General features: G+C 34.5%; 1 protein-coding gene across 7 annotated transcripts in view; it reads left to right on the top strand.

The window, feature by feature from the left end:
- The window catches only part of LOC129939794 (homeotic protein female sterile-like), a 56,582-nt gene extending 42,159 nt beyond the window's left edge, over nucleotides 1-14,423 (top strand). For all 7 annotated transcript variants that reach the window (XM_056047945.1, XM_056047941.1, XM_056047943.1 and 4 more), the window contains 4 exons: nucleotides 5,248-5,359; nucleotides 5,467-7,444; nucleotides 7,508-7,682; nucleotides 13,497-14,423. In XM_056047945.1, the coding sequence (XP_055903920.1) occupies nucleotides 5,248-5,359; nucleotides 5,467-7,444; nucleotides 7,508-7,682; nucleotides 13,497-13,562 (2,331 nt within the window). In that variant the 3' untranslated portion in view covers nucleotides 13,563-14,423. The remainder of the gene's footprint in view (nucleotides 1-5,247; nucleotides 5,360-5,466; nucleotides 7,445-7,507; nucleotides 7,683-13,496) is intronic.
- The last annotated feature ends 3,741 nt before the right edge of the window (nucleotides 14,424-18,164 follow it).

Here is an 18,164-nt window from a genome sequence, read left to right as displayed (position 1 = left end):
ATTCACAAAGCTAGTGGCTACTTAGTCAAAATTCAACTAGCTTTGTGAATGCAAAATTGCACTACAAAGCTAGTCTATCCGGAACTGTCATTAATGACAAATACATATATATAAAATAAGAAACATTTGTGTTTTCAGAATTTTAAATAGTATTTTTTCTTTTTAAATTCAATAAAACCAAATACAACATATAATATGATTGATTTATATTTGTATTTAAATTCCGAAAGATTAATTTCATTTTGAATTCTTGTGTCCTTACCGAGCAGCTGATTGTGAAACGTCAAAACCAGTGTGCACTAACTTTGTAGCCGAAATTTTTACACTACGTCGGAGGGGAAATTTCAACTACTTTTGTAGTTAGATTTAGCCAATCACAATCCCTTTACTATCCCTTAGCCTTGTCAATGCGACCAATGTAAATTTGATGCGAAAGTCACAATGGATGTACAGTCATAGATATTAAAATAGAAAGAAGAAGAATTCAAGTACTTTATTCAATAAAAAATTAAAATACATTTTAATTTGGACTTCAATTTGTTTTTTTCTGTTTTTATAAAAAAAAATAGTAATTATACATATTTCCTGGTCATTAAAATAGATACAAAGATTAAACATTAAAACAACTACAACATTTAATAGTTCATAATATTTTTTTTTTTTAGTATTTTGTTGCCCACCCTTACTCTAAATTACAGCTTGGAACCTATTGGGCATGGAGTCAACTAAGTGACGGCATCTCTCAACGGAATTTTTTGCCCACTTTTGTTTTATAACCCTCCACAATTCCGTTTTATTTTTAGTGGAGTGCTTTCCAACCGCCTTTTTTAAATCCCCCACAAGTGTTCTATGGGATGAGGTGATTGGGATGACCAATCCATAACTTTATATTGTTCGTCATTGAAATATTTTTTTGCGAGTTTTGACGAGTGCTTCGGATCATAATCCAGCAGCATCGTGTTCTTCATAATATTAACATACGCTACTTGATCCATTTTGCCTTCAATAAAATGAATAGGTCCAACGCCATACCAGGAGAAACATCCTCAAAGTAGAATACTTCCATCTCCATGCTTTACAGTCTTGATGGTATATTTAGAATAAAGTTCACAACTTTTTGGCCACAACAACCTGCATGCCATCACTTCCGAACAAGTTGATCCTCGTTTCGTCAGTCCACAAAACATTTCCCTATTTTTTAACTTCTTCCGGTCCGGTCCAACTAAGATGTTCTTTTGCAAATTTCAAGCGACACTCTCCTTGCGACTCGCCCGAGCAAATTATTTTCGGCAAGTCTCCTGCGAGCTGTTCTGGAAGAAACTCCAAGCTCTAACTCGGCTCTAATGTCTTTTGAAGACTTAAAAGGATCTTTTTTTGATATACGAATGAAGTCTCTTTGGTCGTTTTTCTTGGCTGGCCCAATTGTTTTTTTTTCCCTCGTTGGCCTAATTGCGGTTACAACTAGCTTGAGAGATCTACCAACTTTCTAAGCTATTTTTCTTAACGAAAACCCTTTTTTACGTAAAATTAAATCGCACTTTTCTCTTCTTTGTTGCAGTGCCTTCCACGCCCCATAATTTCTAAACTTTTAAACTTTATATAAAAAAAGAAATCCAGATGGTACATACCGCTTGGCTAATTTAAGATTTTTAAAATATTATTGAATTTCGTTGAGCTTAAAGATAAATACGTCTTGATTACTGCACTATTTCTATTTTAATGACCATAACTGTATAAGTTATAGTATTGTAAAACCTTTGACAAATGAGAGTTGAAAAAAAACTGGGTAATCGTTTGTTGTGTCAGCCGTTTTCGGCTTATTTCTGCAATGATTGGGTAAGGATGAGATTTTTACTTAAGCGATTTTTTTTAAGGTGTCCTAACTGTGAGTTTCCTGTGCTTTTGAATTCTTCATCCACCCAATAAGTTATTTGGCCCATTAAATTCTACTTAAACCAACCTAGTTAATATCTGCTGATAAGCAGAGGTGGAACAGAATGCAGACTTTTTAGTATTGCAGTCAATTGAATGGAACAACTTTTTTTCAAGTCTTTTTATGTAACCTCAATATTGTGACTTTCAAACTTACGTCCCAGTAAATTTTGAAGTCTTTTATTTAAAAGTTATCTGAAGCAGTTAAATGAATTCAAATCAAAAGAATGCATTCTTTTTGGACTTCTTGCAGTTTTCAAAACCTTTTCATTCTTTGCATTCTTAAAGTCTTTTCAATGTATTTAAAATAATTGTGAAAAAATCTATAACTTTCAACCGCAGCTTCACAGTACTCGGTAGTCTTTCATAAGCAGTAAAAAATCTTCAATTAGTAATAAATACGACTTCAAAACAATAAAAAGACTTCAATACATTGGAAATACTTAAAGAATGCAAAGAATGTAAAAAACTTCAAGACTACAAGCAGCCAAAAAAGAATGCATTATTTTTATTTAAAGTCTTTTGACTGATTTTGATTAGTCAAAATAGAATGGGAATGGATTTCTGAATTTAAAAGAATGAGATGATAAATTCTATTGCATTCCCGAAGAATCAGTTGAATGAATGGGACTTTTCGGAATGCAATACCATAACATAATCATGCCTATTACCGATGTCGTCTCGTTTTTTCTACGACTCTCGGGTTCTCTGTCGTGTCGTGTTTTAAGTGGCATTCCATAAGTTCTTCGACACGAGGAATTTGTAGCAGATTTTTAAACGATGCGAAAGTAACAAACATCTGTCAAAATGAAATTAAAGTCTAAATACAAATAATTGTTTAATGTTTAACAAATGCAGTTTTATTATACTTTTGGTAAATAAATAAGTAATTAAAATGATAAGTGTTGAAATGTATTACAACACGAGTAGCGATAGTGATGATGATGAAGAAGGCGAAGTGAGAAGTTCTGAAAAAGCACAATTAATTATAAAAAGAAAGCAGTTTCTTCAGTTTCATGTTGTTGTTCCGGTTGTTGATGCTCCATAACTTCACCCTCCAATTTGACGGAGCCATCTTCCATGTTTAAAACTTCTGATTTTAAATAGGAAAGGGAGACGTCTGCTTCTGCATCTGTAGTCTGAGTTCGTGTTGATGTATGTCCGGATGTAGTCGTCAAAGTATTTGAAAGTAAATTGGGCACACTGTTTGTATTTAAGCAAATAAGAGATAAAGTTTGAAATTGGTTTGGACATTCTAAAATTTTCTTCTTTACTTTGAACTTTAAGTCGGACTAACCCTGATTAAACCAAACATTAAAATATTTTTAACATTTTGCCGACCCTATATCTTTTACTGGAGGATCCTTGCTGTTCAGCTGCTAAGCTATGGGATTGCATTTCCTTTTTATGTCAGTTTTTTTGATTCCTTTCAAAAATCCCCTAGTCAACTGCTCGTTGCTCTCCATCCCTGGAACTGATTTTGATTCGTTAATTTCAACTGCAAATGCGAACAAATATTTTGTTTTTATTTATCGCAAATAAAGTACTAATAAATTCCATAATATAAATTATTTAACAAGGAAACTTACAGATTAGCGAACTTTCATTTCTTCGTCGTGAGCAAATTTTCAAACGGGAGATACCGTCGTTTTTTTCATTGTCGTCGTTTCATTTTGTCTTACAGAATGCTGAATGAAAGCGTTCGTTCAACACACTTGACGTTTATACACGAAAACGAAACGAGTGACAAAAGTTGAAAACGACTTATGGAATGCAGATTGTGTCGTGTCGTATATTTTGCTGTCGTTTACGACATCGGTAGTAGGGGTGAATATTGCATTCTTTTTTAAAAAGTAGGTTGGGTTGTGGCCTTACTTATATATTAAGGAACAGACCCTTAGACTTTTATTTATCTATTGTTTATCGCTATATGTGTTGGATAGGTTATATGTTAGTACAGTTTTAGCTATGCCTGAGTATTAGTTATTCTTGATACGTTAGTAAGCTAGTATCCAAATGATTTAAAAGTTATTGACAGTTTCTTGAAGTAAACAAATCGTTTTATTATTAGGTAGATACAACTAAGTACACAAAACTAGTTAACCAATATCACTCAAGCGAATAAAAACAATTTTCTACTAATTAAATTATCATTTATAACATCATTAAAGAAGAAGATCGTGTCTGTTGTGTTTTGGAGCTGCAATTATTTGAAGAAATCATTAATATTTATTGTTTATTACGAATATTAGTTCAATGCTAGAATGGAACAATTATATAACAAAATATACTTACTTACTTAAGGTGGCGCTACAGTCCTGTGTGAACTAGGGCCTCACCCAACAAACTTCTCCATCTAGCTCATTCCCTAGTTAGAAGTCTCCAGTTTCGCGGTTCAAGTTGGGTGAGGTCACTTTCCACTTGTGCGCGCCACCTGGTTCGCGTTCGTCCTCTACTAAAAATATATAGCATTATTTTTAATGGAAAGATTTTATACTTCAAAGCTTTCTTTTTTAATAGACTTATAACATTTCATTAATTACAATGAGGTTTCTAATTACGTTTTTAGTACTTTATCACATTAATAAGATACATAAATACATGTGTACATATGCGTTAATATTTTCTTGACAAAGAAATTGAACATCTAATGAATTCCTTTTTAAACATTTTTCATAAACACCAAACACATTCATTTGGAATTATCTTTGTCAATCCTAGTTATTTCTATGAGCATCAGTATCTATTAGAAATTACAGGTATATGAATTTGTAGACAAAAATCTCATAAATGATTTACTTTATTTTCCTGTGGTTAAAGCAGGACTCTCTTTTTTACTACTGTATTCAATATGTTTGTTCTTATATAGAAACAAACTCTAATCCTCCTCCGAGATTGTCTGTATTATTTGTTCCATTTGTTTATTTTAAAGCTTTCACTTCAAAATGAAAGCTTTGGCTAGTTGAGGAGCATCCCAGGCTAGGCAAGCAACTAAATTCTTTTTCCGTCATTCATTAAAATGAAAACATATCCCAACTTTCAAATTTAAGCTTCTTCTGAGATTCGTTATCAACCGCTGTGTACCTAAATTGCTCCAGAATTATAATGTATATCAACTTACACAACATAACACACTACTATTAAAAAATTATTAAAAAATTTGTAGGTAATAATTGTTGAAGTTTTTAGTACCATAAACGTGTTTTTACGTCCTTAATTAATCCTATGTCTAGCATGATTTTGTTTAATAACCAATGCAACTGCTACTCGTTCGTTTTTTTATGTGTTTTGTCTTTATTTTTTTTCTAATTGTAGCTAATGCCCCCTACAACGACGATCACAACAACAGCTGCATCATCAATGCTGGCTTCACAACTCCAACAACAGACACCAACAATAACAGCAGCAACATCACAGAATACACAAAGTAATTAAAAAATTGAACTCATCTTTATTTTTTGTCCCTGAAATTAACAAAATAAAATAAATTTGTATATTTCTTCCATTTATATATTTTGTGTGTAACAAAAAAAGTGCCTGTACTTCCGCCAATAATATCATCAACGTCCGCCACAACAACAACTTCTACGATATCACCAATCATTCTACCACCCGCATCCACTACAACAACAACCCAAAATAACAATATCAATATGAACAGTTTGAATAACCCAAACAACAATAATAACAACAATAGCAACATAAACAATAAATTAGGAAATTTTTCAACTAGCAATAGCAATAGTAGTAGTTTAACAACAACAATTTCATTACCAAATCCATCACCAACGTTGCATAAAACATCAACAACATCGACAACAGCCCAAAATACTAACAATCAGCAGGCGAATACCCCAATAACACCAATGTTAAATAGTATAAACCCGATGCAGCAAATGTTTGTGGGTTCTTCTTCACAAATGATGAGCAATAATAATAGTAATAGTAGCAGCAGCAGTAGCAGCAGCGGGGGCAGTGGTAGTAGTAATAGCAATGGACCAAATGATTTGACAAAATCGACGACATCGTCGCTTGTCACGGTGACTCCAACGACATCAACAACGTCAGTGCAACAACAAATGCAGCAGACACCATCTTCGTCGGCGACGCTGACATCATCATCATCCTCCTCCCAATCCCAATCCCAATCTTCCTTCATGTCTACATCAACATCACAAATAAATTCCACTCATCAACAACAACCAAATATAATTATGAGCAGTGGTGGTGGGGGTGGTGGAATCAGAGTTGCGAGCAATCTGCATAAACTGACGCAACAACAATCAAGTATGATGCCCAACACAACACAATCAGCATCCTCATCAACATTTCAACATCAGCAACATACACACCAGCAACAGCAGTCGATTCCAATGAGTGGTGGTGTTGGTGATAATCTAGTGAGTGATCTCTCGCTGGGTCATCTTGCACATCATCCGCATTTGGGTTCGTTGCCGCAGCCACCACCGCCTTCCACTCAATCTGTTCCAATGCTTGGACTTTCCGCGGGTCTTAAGCAAATACCCCAGTTTGATGATCCCGTTGAACAGTCTCTTGCATGTCTTGAACAGCCGATGCTGGCAGCGATGGGTCAACATCATATGAATTCCGCACAACAACAGCAACAGCACCATATGGAGATTGTGTCAGAAATCCTGGCGAAGACGGAATCTGGAATGAATGGAAACCACTTTCCGTTGATACAACATCTCGGCCTTGAAAACTACAACAATCATCTAACGATGGCTGCAGCAGTCGTCGCAGCACACGGAATGCACCACAATAATGGTTATGTTAGTGTGCCTGATGGTAGCACCGGTACTGGAACTATGTTGGATAGTTCATCGGCAGGAAACGGAATGCATATGGGTGGTGGCGGTATGGGCGGAATGCACCATCCTCCACCAACTGCACCGCCTGTATCTGCAGCCATGAATATGGGATCTATATTTGATTTGCCGCCAAACATGGGAGGTAGTTTATCCGCCGCCATGATGATGGGCGGTGGTGGTGTTGGCGTTGGTGTTGGAGGAGGCGGTAGCCATCCCAGTCTTCCATCAACCAAAAAGGATGATGGTGGAAAGCCAGCAATGCTGATTACACCAAAGCCAATCGAGTCGATGATGCCTAGTCCGCCAGAAAAAAAGATGAATCAGCAACAGCAGCCTACACAGCAATCACCGTCAGGTGATTCGAAAGGTGGTGGTGGCCCTAATACCGGAACTAATTTTGCGCAAGCTTTCAAATCGGCGCATGAGCAAAATTTAAAGAATGCCAGTTCATGGTCTTCGTTGGCTTCAGCAAATTCTCCACAGAACACCCCAACATCGAAAGTGAAACCCGCCATGGACTCCTTCCAGCAGTTCCGGAATAAAGCAAAGGAAAAAGCAGATCGATTAAAACTACTGGAACAACAAGAATTAAAAAGAAGTCAAAAAGAAGCCGCCGAAAAGGAACAAAAACGTCAACAGGAACAACAGCATAAACAAAAGGGAGATGTCGATAGCGGAAGGTAAACTAATATATACATATATATTTTTCTTTAGCTTATATTTAAATTGTTATTTAATTAAAGAAAAAGTACACATGAACCACAACCACCACCTCCTCCTCCGGCACGATTGGAGGACATTAAAGCGTCTCCACAAGGTTGTGGATCACCGGGTTCACAACAATCACCACAAGATAGGGCAGCAATTCGTCGTGCCGAGCTAAGACGAATGGAACAGGATCGAAGAAGGCGAGAGGCTGTAAGTAATCAATTTATTTTGATATGGAAGTTTTATTGGGAAATTGGATTTATTTTATTTCGATCTTAAGCTTGGAGTTTGAATAAAATAGCTTTTTTTATTTGGATAAAAGTAGTGTAATTAAACCAACTCGAAATCAGAGTTAAATATCACTAAGTACTTATAAGCCGATACGCAACAAAGGTCAAGTTTGAGGTAGAACAATTTCTATTAAAATTAAATCGTGATTTAGCACTATGAATACTTAAAACAAATTAAAATCGGATTTCTCGATCCGCTCTGATTCGAAAATATTTGTATGTACCTGAGTCGACGAATTGAAGTATCGAGTTTCAAGCTGGTTTTTAGTGTGTCAATTCCATCAATTCCATTTGAATTAGATTCAGCGTCGGAATCCGTATTTGATTCGATTTCTCAAATCAGTCTCGAAATAGGGTTAAATAACAAATCACGGAGACACAATGATTACACAGTAATAGACAATACATGACGTAGCCATCTAAGCTGTTGGACTTTAATTCTGCTAACTAGGTCAGTGTCGTACAGCCCGTACAGTTCGTCGTTATATCTTCTCCCTCATTCTCAATCTATGCGTAGGGGACCAAAAATCACCCGAAGAATTTTTCTCTCGAAGCATCCTAAGACGCTCTCATCTTTCATTGACAGGGTTCAGGCCTCAGCGCCATAAATGAGAACCGGGATGATGAGTGTCTTATAGATGGTGATTTTAGATGCTCGAGAGAGGACTTCTAATTCCAAAGAAGCAGCGATTTGCAAGAATTATTCTTCGTTTAATTAGAGCGCTGGTGTCGTTGTCTGAGTTTATAAACTACCTCAAAGTTATAGCTGTCCATGGTGACGTTTTGTCCAAGACGTGGTCGTTTAATGTCCTTTTTTGATGACAGCATATACTTGGGCTTGCACTCATTGACAACTTAACCCATCTTCTTCGCTTCCGTTGCAATGCTCAAAAACGCTCCACTGACGTATGCGAGTAATTGGATGGACCTTTGAAAGATTGTGCAGCTAGTGTTGATGGTTGAGTTTTGCATAATTCTTTCCAGAACGATATTGAAGAAGTCGCATGACAGTGCATCGCCTTGTCTAAAACTTTTTTTGACATCAAATGCATCGGTGAGATCTTTTCCGACCTTGATAGAGCAGCGAGCAGCGTGCATTCTCCATCGTCATTCTGCACAAACGGATAAGTTTGACAGGGATGCTAAAATTAGATATTGCTCTGTAGAGCTCTTCCCTATGGATGCTGTCATACGCGGCTTTAAAATCGATAAAGTGGTGGGTATCGATTTCAAGCTCCTGGGTTTTTCCCAAGATCTGCCGTAATGCGAATATTTGGTCGATAGTGGACTTTCCTGATCTGAAGTCACACTGATGAGGACCTATCAGGTTGTTGACGAACGGCTTCAGACGTTCACATACGAGTAATACGGCAGAAAGGATCTTATATGCAATTTTAAGGAGACTAATGTCTCTGTAGTTGGCACAGTTTAGAGGGTCTTCTTTCTTATGTATCGGGTACACTATGCTGAGATTCCACTCATCGGGCATGCTTTCTTCCGACCATATTTTGTAGATGAGTTGGATGCTCCGTACCAAGTCATCGCCTGCTGCTTTGAATAGTTCGGCAGCGATGCCGTCAGCTCCAGCAGCTTTGTTTGACTTAAGTTGAGATATAGCTATCTTCACTTCGTTGAGGTCTGGTAGGCGGAATTGTTGATCTGCGTCGCCTAGGTTGAGTGATTCTATCTCCCTTACAGCGGAATTCGGTTCGTCATCGCCGTTATATAATTTGGAGAAGTGGTCTTTCCATATTCTCAACATCGACTGCGGTTCTACTCCGATGTTCCCCTGATCGTCTTTACAGGATTTGGTTCGTAGCTGGTCCCCTGGGGAGTTTTTTTTACCTTTTGGTAAAATTTACGAACCTCATTCCTGTTATGACAACCCTCTATCTCCTCGATCGCGCGCTTCTCATGCCCTCTTTTTTCCATCTAAAAAGCCGGTATTCCTCTCTCCTCTTCTGCTCGTAGAGCTCGCGAGCAGCTCTGGTCCTTCTGTACAGCGCCGTTTTGTATGCCTGTTGTTTCGCCGTGTGCGCTTGTCGTTATTTGTGGTCAAACCAGGGGTTTCGCTGTTGTGGCCGCGTGAAACCTAGCACTTCAGAGGCGGCATCTCTGATGGCTGCAAGGCAATGTTGCTACTGGTTTTTAATGCTTAATGCAGGCAGCATAGGATTCCTTAAGAGGTTATTAGAGACTCGATCGGAAAAGGACATGGCAGTCTCTTGCGATTGTGCCGTCTAACGTCGAATCTTCTCACAGTACTTCCTTGTTTTGGCTTGGATCGGGATATCCGTAGCCGTACCTTGGCTACAACGAGGTAGTGGTCCGAGTCAATGTTGGCCCCTCGGAATGTTCGGACATCCTGTTTACTGGAGAAGTGTCGTGCGCCCATCGCAATGTGATCAATCTGGTTGCAAGTTGATTGATCAGTAGATTTCCATGTCCCCTTGTGGATATTGAGATGTGTGAACTGCGTACTAGCTACCAGAACGTCTCGCCCCGTAGCCAAATCGATCAGCCTGAACCCGTTGTCGGAGGTGGTGTCGTGCAGGCTGTATCTTCCGATAGTGGCACTAAAGGTGTCTTCTCTTCCTAGATTGGCTTTAAAATCTCCTAAGATAATTTTAATGTCATAGGCAATGCACTGCTCATATGTCTTGTCCAAGAGCTCGAAGAATATGTCTTTGGTGTCTTCATCTTTCTCCTCTCTTGGGGCATGCGATGCGGATTATCGTGATGCGCTCGCTCACACTGTTGAAACTCAAAACTTTTTGCATGATTTTAGTTCTAACAACAAATCCACACCCAAATAGACGCTGTCTTTGTTCTCGGTATCAGTCGCCGTAGTATACATCGCAGTCTTTTAGTTTGCGTTTGCCTGGTCCATCCCATCGCACTTCTTGGATGGCGGTAATAACTTCCTTGCAGCAGTTTAGGACTTCAGTTAATTGTTCGGCTGCACATGGTCTGTTAAAGGACCTAACATTCCACGTACAGATCCGAATTTTTTTGTCCTTATTTCGTTTGCGTGGGTTGTCAGCAGTGAATCCGTGAGTATCCGAGCTTAATTGGTGATTCGCAACTAAGGTATTTTTTACGTGGCCAGGAAGTCACCCCGACGATACAACCCCCAACCTGGAAGGCCAGATCCTTAGTATAACTCCAAGGACGGGGAGCCGGATAAACTGCTCCATATAGGCCTGGGCTCCGAATATGTCGAAGAAGCCCTATAAGGTTCAACCTTACTGGAACTGTAGACACTACCGTTGATTCCATCTCGAGAATTCGTCCACTGCCGTCTGGATAAGAAGAGGTGGAAACACCTCTCCCCCCTCTATCGTTTGATTTTATTACCTGCATTTCACAAAAGACACTATTCAAAATAGGCGTCATAGTCATATACTTTACTTTTAAGCAGCAATGAAGAAAAAATGTGAAATGTTTAAGGTAGACAGACATACCAAATGTGCTACAAATAGATTTAGCTTGTATCAGTATTTAACACTTGATTAGATAAATTAAGAATTAACCGTGATTTTGAATTGTTTGAATTTCTTTCGCGCGGTTTTCGTATTTGTATTGGCTTTTAAATACGAACTAAACATGATAGGACTGTCATGCCAGGAGACTGGATTCAATTCTCTTTAGAGAAATTGCCGCGTTTTCGCTGTAACGAACTTTACAATCTTTACCGCTCACTGCGTAACAGAGTTGTAATGGAAATACGTAGAGGAAAAACTTTTTCTTACCGTTTAAATGTTTTTGTGAACGACAAATGGATGTGGAGAAACTTACGATCTGTTGGTATCGGAAAATCTGAAGACAATAACAGTGTAGACGTAGATTTGAATATGCTTAATAGGAAGTTTGTATCCTTCCAACAAACGATTAGTGGAACTGAAGATCCTTTACTAGAATCTTATAGCGATTCCACTCAGTCATTTTCTACCAGTTTTCGATTTAGTGGAGTAAATTGTGGTGATATACTAAAAAGCATACTTTCTATTAAATGTAATGCAGCTGGGTTGGATTTTGTTTTATTTCTAAAGATTATTCTAACCGTGTTATTGCCCTACTTAACACACATTTTTAACACAGTACTTATGACTGGAGTGTTTACTCCTCAGTGGAAAGTAGCAAAGATATTTCCTATTCCAAATAATTCGAAAATGGATAATTTTGGGCTTTTATCTATTCTTCTGTTCTTATCAAAAGCCTTAGAAAAAATCATAAGCAAATAAGCCAGTATATGAGACAAATGAACATTTTAACACCCACACAATCAGGCTTTCGGAAGAACCACAACTGCATTAAAGCTCTCATAAATGTTACAGAAGATATACGACAGGCTTTAGATAAAGATGGGGTTACATTTCTAGTTTCTAAGGCTTTTGATACCGTTGATACAATACCTTATGTAGTAAGCTCCTAAATAAGTTCAACTTTTCCCCATGCGCTAAGGTTGATTTCATCCTATTTGAGAAATAGGCTCCAAGCTGTTGAATCAAATAACATTCTCTCAGAATTTATACCAACCTTTGATGTTTTCATTGTGCATTACCGAACTTCCATTGATTATTAGGCAATGTTCACAAATTTGTACGCTGACGACGTTCAACTTTATGTTAGCTGCCCATTGGGTCTAATCGAGCACACTGTTAGCTGTATAAACGATGATTTGGCAGAAATATCACGTTGGTCTTCGAAAAAAGGGACTCCTTTTAAGCCCCATTAAGTCGAAATGTTTGGTGATTTCTAGAAAAAAAACTGGACTTAACGTATTTTCCAACTGACAGCTTAAATAACGAAATTTAACCTGGGACAACCATATAAATATTGCCGTTTTTAAGTCTTACGGTATCCTTCGTTCATTGTGGAACACACAATCTTTTACTCCCCTGGCTACTAGAGTTATAATTGCTAAAACTTTAATTATGCCTACATTAACTTATGGTTGTGAAATATTTTCAAAATGTAGCTATGCTAGTAAGCGAAAACTGAATGTTGTTTTCAATTCCATAATACGTTACACTTATGTTTTACACAGGTATGACAGGATTTCTAATTTTTCATCTCGTTTGTACAATATGTCGTTTGAAAGTCTTCTTCAGTTTAGTTCCCTAAGTCTTTTCTCAGATATTATGTTAACCCACAAGCCAACATACCTTTATGAAAGAATAAGCCATTTTCATCAGGCAGATCCGGACTTTTAATTTTCCCTCGTCACTCATCCTTGGTTTCTGAACGTCAATTTTTCGTTAATTCTACCCGATTGTGGAATAGTTTGTCTCACAACTTAGAAGGATAAATAACGCAGCACAGTTTAAGAAAGATCTTAAAACATACTTTTCTTGTTGAATTACTAAAATAAAAAAATATTAAATTAAAATTATATATAGAAATATAACTAAGTAGATTTCTATTTTATAAATTTGTATATTTTTCATCTATCATTATTGTTCGAGAAGCTCTTATAATAATATTAAATTCTATTTAAGCTTAGCAATAACTTATAGAATATTGTATCTTACTTTGTATAAGCAATCAATGAAATATTGACAAAACATCCAAGATTAATTCTTGTCATGAGAAGAACTTCGGGTTCGGTTTAAAATCTGTAGCCCCTTTAATCTTCGACATTCATGTGTAACTATAATGAATTTAAGTTGAATAAACACACTTTTATACGTTAGCTAATTAAGCATTATTATTTTTTTTTTAAATATTTCAGCTGGCGGGCCAAATAGACATGAACATGCAAAGTGATTTGATGGCAGCATTTGAAGAGTCGCTTTAATTAGCTTAAGTTATATCTCCTAGAACCGATTCAATGCATAAAATTCTTAAAAAAAAAAAAACAAAAAACAAAAACAAAACACATACACACTATTCTAACTTTTCAAATCAACACATATGTTTATTATTATTATTATTATTGCGAAAACACACACAACTAACACATACCAATAATTAGTGAACCACAAACTTTATTAGATATATATATTAGTTTTATTTTACTCATAAATAATTATAAAATTATAATTGTTTTTTAAATGGACTTATCTATTTTAAAATAGATATTTATTGTTGTAATTTTTGTTATATAAAAAGGAAAATATTATGTAATAATAAGAAAATGGCGATAAATTATTATTTAAAAAGAAAAAAAAAACAAAAACAAAATCAGACACACAATCTTTTACTATTTTCCAGGCAAGAAAAATATTTAAAAAAAAAAAGTATCTTACTTTGAAGTTCGGAACAATACCAAGAAGAAAAGAAAAAAAAATTAATAAAGTAAACCACCGATAGGGGTCTCTCCATTTTGTTTGCGTAGTTGAAACGGACAAAAATAAAAATCTTTAACAAAAAAGAATAAAATAACATATATTTATAAATTCACTGTTTTGTATAGATAAAAAATAAATAAACTTTGAAACCCACTTAAAAGTTAAAAACAAAAACTAAGAAAAAAAAAGATCAAGACCGTAGTACTGGCGACTTTTTCCTTAAAAAAAAAGTAGTGGTTAGTTTCTGTTTATTTCGCAGTTGTATTTTTTTAACAAAAAAAGTTATGTAGCATACATTAAATTAACTACTAGAGAATACGAATCGTATTGTATTAAACAAAAAAAAATTATAAAAATAAAAAAATAAATTATTATATTCATAGGTATTAAAAAAACAAAGTAAGTTTCTTTTTCTGTGTAAAAATAAAACAAATACTACTATAAACCATTTTTTATACTATTGCTACGAATGAAAGAAGGCAGGGGAAATTAATTCAGCAACAAAAATGCATACATTTTATAGTAACAAATATGTGCGAACATATTTCTTTCTTGATTTTTATTTTCCAAAAGAACTATGTATGTAAATGAATAGAGAAAACAATATGTCTGTCCTTACTGCTAAGTTTATTATTTTGTGATACAACTTATATATATATAAATATATACTTAAATTTAATTAAATAAAAGTTAAAACAAAGATAACAAAAGTATGTGTTTAAATTTCTCTTGGATATAAAGCAATTGCACGCAAAAAGTATAATTATTGTAAAGAAAGCGTTAAAATATATACTGAAATAAGGTATGGAGATTCGTGAACAAATATTTATAAACAAAATTTATGTAAATTAAACACATTTTTACATAATAAAAGAAAATTAATATGTGGTTAAACGAAATTGCAAACATAAAACAAAATAACAATTCTTAAATTTAAACAAAAACAAAATGTTTTCTTAGACTAGCAGATTACCATGTTACTCAGTAATTCATTTTTAAATATAAAACAAAATTAATTAAAACAAAAAAATCAAGAGATATTGAAAGACAGTTTTTCTTTGTATTTAGTTTATCTATTAATTATATCTTATATTTTAAAAAACAAATCTAAATCAAGAATAACAGGTGTATATAATATATAATGTAAGAGAAAATAATAATAATAATTTTAATATTGAACTTTCTTTATTTTTAGCTCATAAGTTTAAATAAAAAAAATGAAACATTTATTTTATTGTTTACTGTTTAAATTTTGTGAAAAAAATAATAATATTTGTATGAAAATATTTATATCAACTGCAAAAATTTTGTAAATTTTCATCTTATTTTTATTTTCCTTTATTTTTCAATGTAAGTTCATACATACAAAATGGTAAATTTAAAGTTTTTCGAGAATATAAAAACATACGAGTACGAACAAAAATAATAAAAAACCATTAAAATTAAATAGTTTTTTTTTCTTCAGTTTGCTGGAAGAAGGTTGATTAGTTCGGAAATCCAAAAGCTTTACAAACACATTTACGACTAAGGTTAAATTTTGGTTTTCATAACTGAACGATTTGTTTTGAAGAAGGCAAGTTTTATTTTCTTGTTTGGTATGAAAATGAAGCTAATGAATTGTTGAATCTGGTCGCAAACAAAAAATACTTTATTTAACCTAGAACTTTTCTTTTAGTCCATTTTTAATGGATGCAGGAGTGGAATCGGCTAAGCTGATAAATTGACTATCATATTTTTTATAGTCATATTTGACTATTATTTTCATTCCGTTTGTGTAAGATGATTCAAATCAATTCAATTCGATTGAACAGTTTCAGATTATAATTGTCACAATTCATTGTTGCTATGTTGAAATTTCAAAATGATTCCTATAAACTATCTAAATAAAAGTATTTAATGGGATGTATTTTAATAACACTCTTACTTTCCTTGTGATTTTTCTAATGTCGTGACTTTTGTCCGCCACAAAAATTGTGTTTTTGTACCTAAAAAAGGTAACTGGGGGGTTATTATAAAAAACGAAACTCGTTCAAAATAACGCTTATTCGTTAAATTGCGATTAGAAAAAACGATTGTAGTGGCACTAAATCGTCAAATTGCGATTAAGAAAAAAGAGAATCGTAAAAATGACGATACTCGTATTTTTATTTACGAGTGCCTTCAGCTCTCGTTCAGCTTTCGTTTTGGGGGTAGATGTCAAATGTCATTTATTTTTTTGTTTTTGTATGGTTGGTTTTTGTTTTGTAAGTGCGCAAAAAAATGTAAGTAAATAATAAATAAAATTGTCAAAAACATACAAATAAGTTATTTCTAACCTTCTAGGCCTACAACTAATGCTAAGCAGTTGGATTTGCTGGTAGTTTTTATGGAAACCAATCCAAACAGCAAAAAATTACTTGCCGACGAGCCAAGCCAAATCCAAAATTCTTTGGAAGGCTTTGACTGATAAGCTAAATGCATGCGGTCCTCCAGAGAAACCAATGAATGGTTGGAAAAGTGTAGGTTTCCTTAAAACAAAACTGCGTTTATGAAATTCTGTTCTTCGTTAGGTATGGAAAGATTTTAGGTACAATCTTAAGCGCAAAATGCGTGGAAATTTGCTCCATCGAAGTGGCACAGGGGGTAGCCCGAATAAGCAAAAAAAAAATTCCGAAAATGAAAAAATGACTGTCAATATTTTTGAGGGTGACCGACAAAGTTGGTTGTGCCATACCAACAAGGAAGTCTTGTCCGGTTCCTCTTTGATAACCACCCTCGGCCAGAAACCGAAGTGTTCCAGCTAATTTCAATACATTTGGTATGTATGTAGATTTGAAACTTGGAAGGTGAGGATCAATCTCTTCTAATACATATTTGAATGCGTCCTTGTTCAAACGATAAAGAAGCTTGAACCTGGCAAATATTTAAGGAGTTTTTTTTTAATACTAGATGGAAAGGATTCCACTTTACTTACGTTGAACTTGGAAGGCTCATTGGGTTCGATGAATCTCTTAAAACTCTTCTTTTTATACGCATTTCCTCTTCTTCGTTAGTTTGGGATTCATCTTCGCTTTCAAGGAAATAGTAGCAGTGAAAAACATTTTATAGAATTTATGCAAATTACATTTATTTTTGAAACTTCCTCGACTTTATTTATATTTTGACATTTGTCAATAGGAGTGAAGTTAGTTGCTCCTTTAAAAAATTATCATTTTTCGTTTTTGCCTGGCAACTTTTTTTGCTTTCTATTTTCGTATCTTATAATCGCTCTTCACCATGACTTTCGTTTCTTCGAGTTTCGTTTTTTCTGCCGTTCGTTTCGTAATTCATAATAAGGGCCCTGAAAAAATTGTCCATTCGTTTTTTGTAAGCCTGGTGGCTCTTTCAGAAACGAGATATTTGTAGGAAAATGAATATCACATTTTTTTGCTATAGCTTTTTAGGTATCTATTTGACTATCACCTTAAATAGATGAAATTCGATTATTTTGACTGTCATCTATCAACAATCACCTTAGCCGATTCCACCCTAGATGATTTTTGTTTTCATAATTCGGTCCATAATCGTTTCACTAAAGCTTTGTATATAGGCATATCATCCACAGTATTTTTAACTTTCATGTTACCACAGTATATTAAGCTTTATAAATGAAATTGGCACCTTCTAAGTGGATAGATTTTCGTATCATGACTTATTTCAATTATGTAACCTACTTGTGACTTGATTGGATAAAGATTAATACAACAATAAGCTTAAATATTGCAAATCTTAAGCGTACCAGATGCAAATTTATTTAAGTTTTATAAACAAACAACATTTCAACGACCTTTGAAACAACTTAACATCCTTAATATATAATAATTTATAATATACACTGATAGAAAAACCTCGAAAGAAAGGTGTGCTACAATTTAAAAAAATAGTACAAAGCAATTAAATAAGAGAACCTGCGTTTTTACAAATATTAGACTTTAATTTTTTAATTTTAAATCTTTGTCTCTATATAACTTTCTCAACGATCGATTCTGGTAGCATTTTATAGGCTTAAATTATTCTCTATCAACCAATAAATCAATTAAAATTTAATTGGATAATGTGCCTCTATTTAAAAATAAATAATGCCATTTTAA

This window comes from Eupeodes corollae, chromosome 1 (genome assembly GCF_945859685.1).
Source record: "Eupeodes corollae chromosome 1, idEupCoro1.1, whole genome shotgun sequence".
Classification (NCBI taxonomy): Eukaryota; Metazoa; Arthropoda; class Insecta; order Diptera; family Syrphidae; genus Eupeodes; species Eupeodes corollae.
The sequence above is the reverse complement of the archived record's forward strand: the minus strand, read 5'-3'. Positions and strand labels throughout refer to the sequence as shown.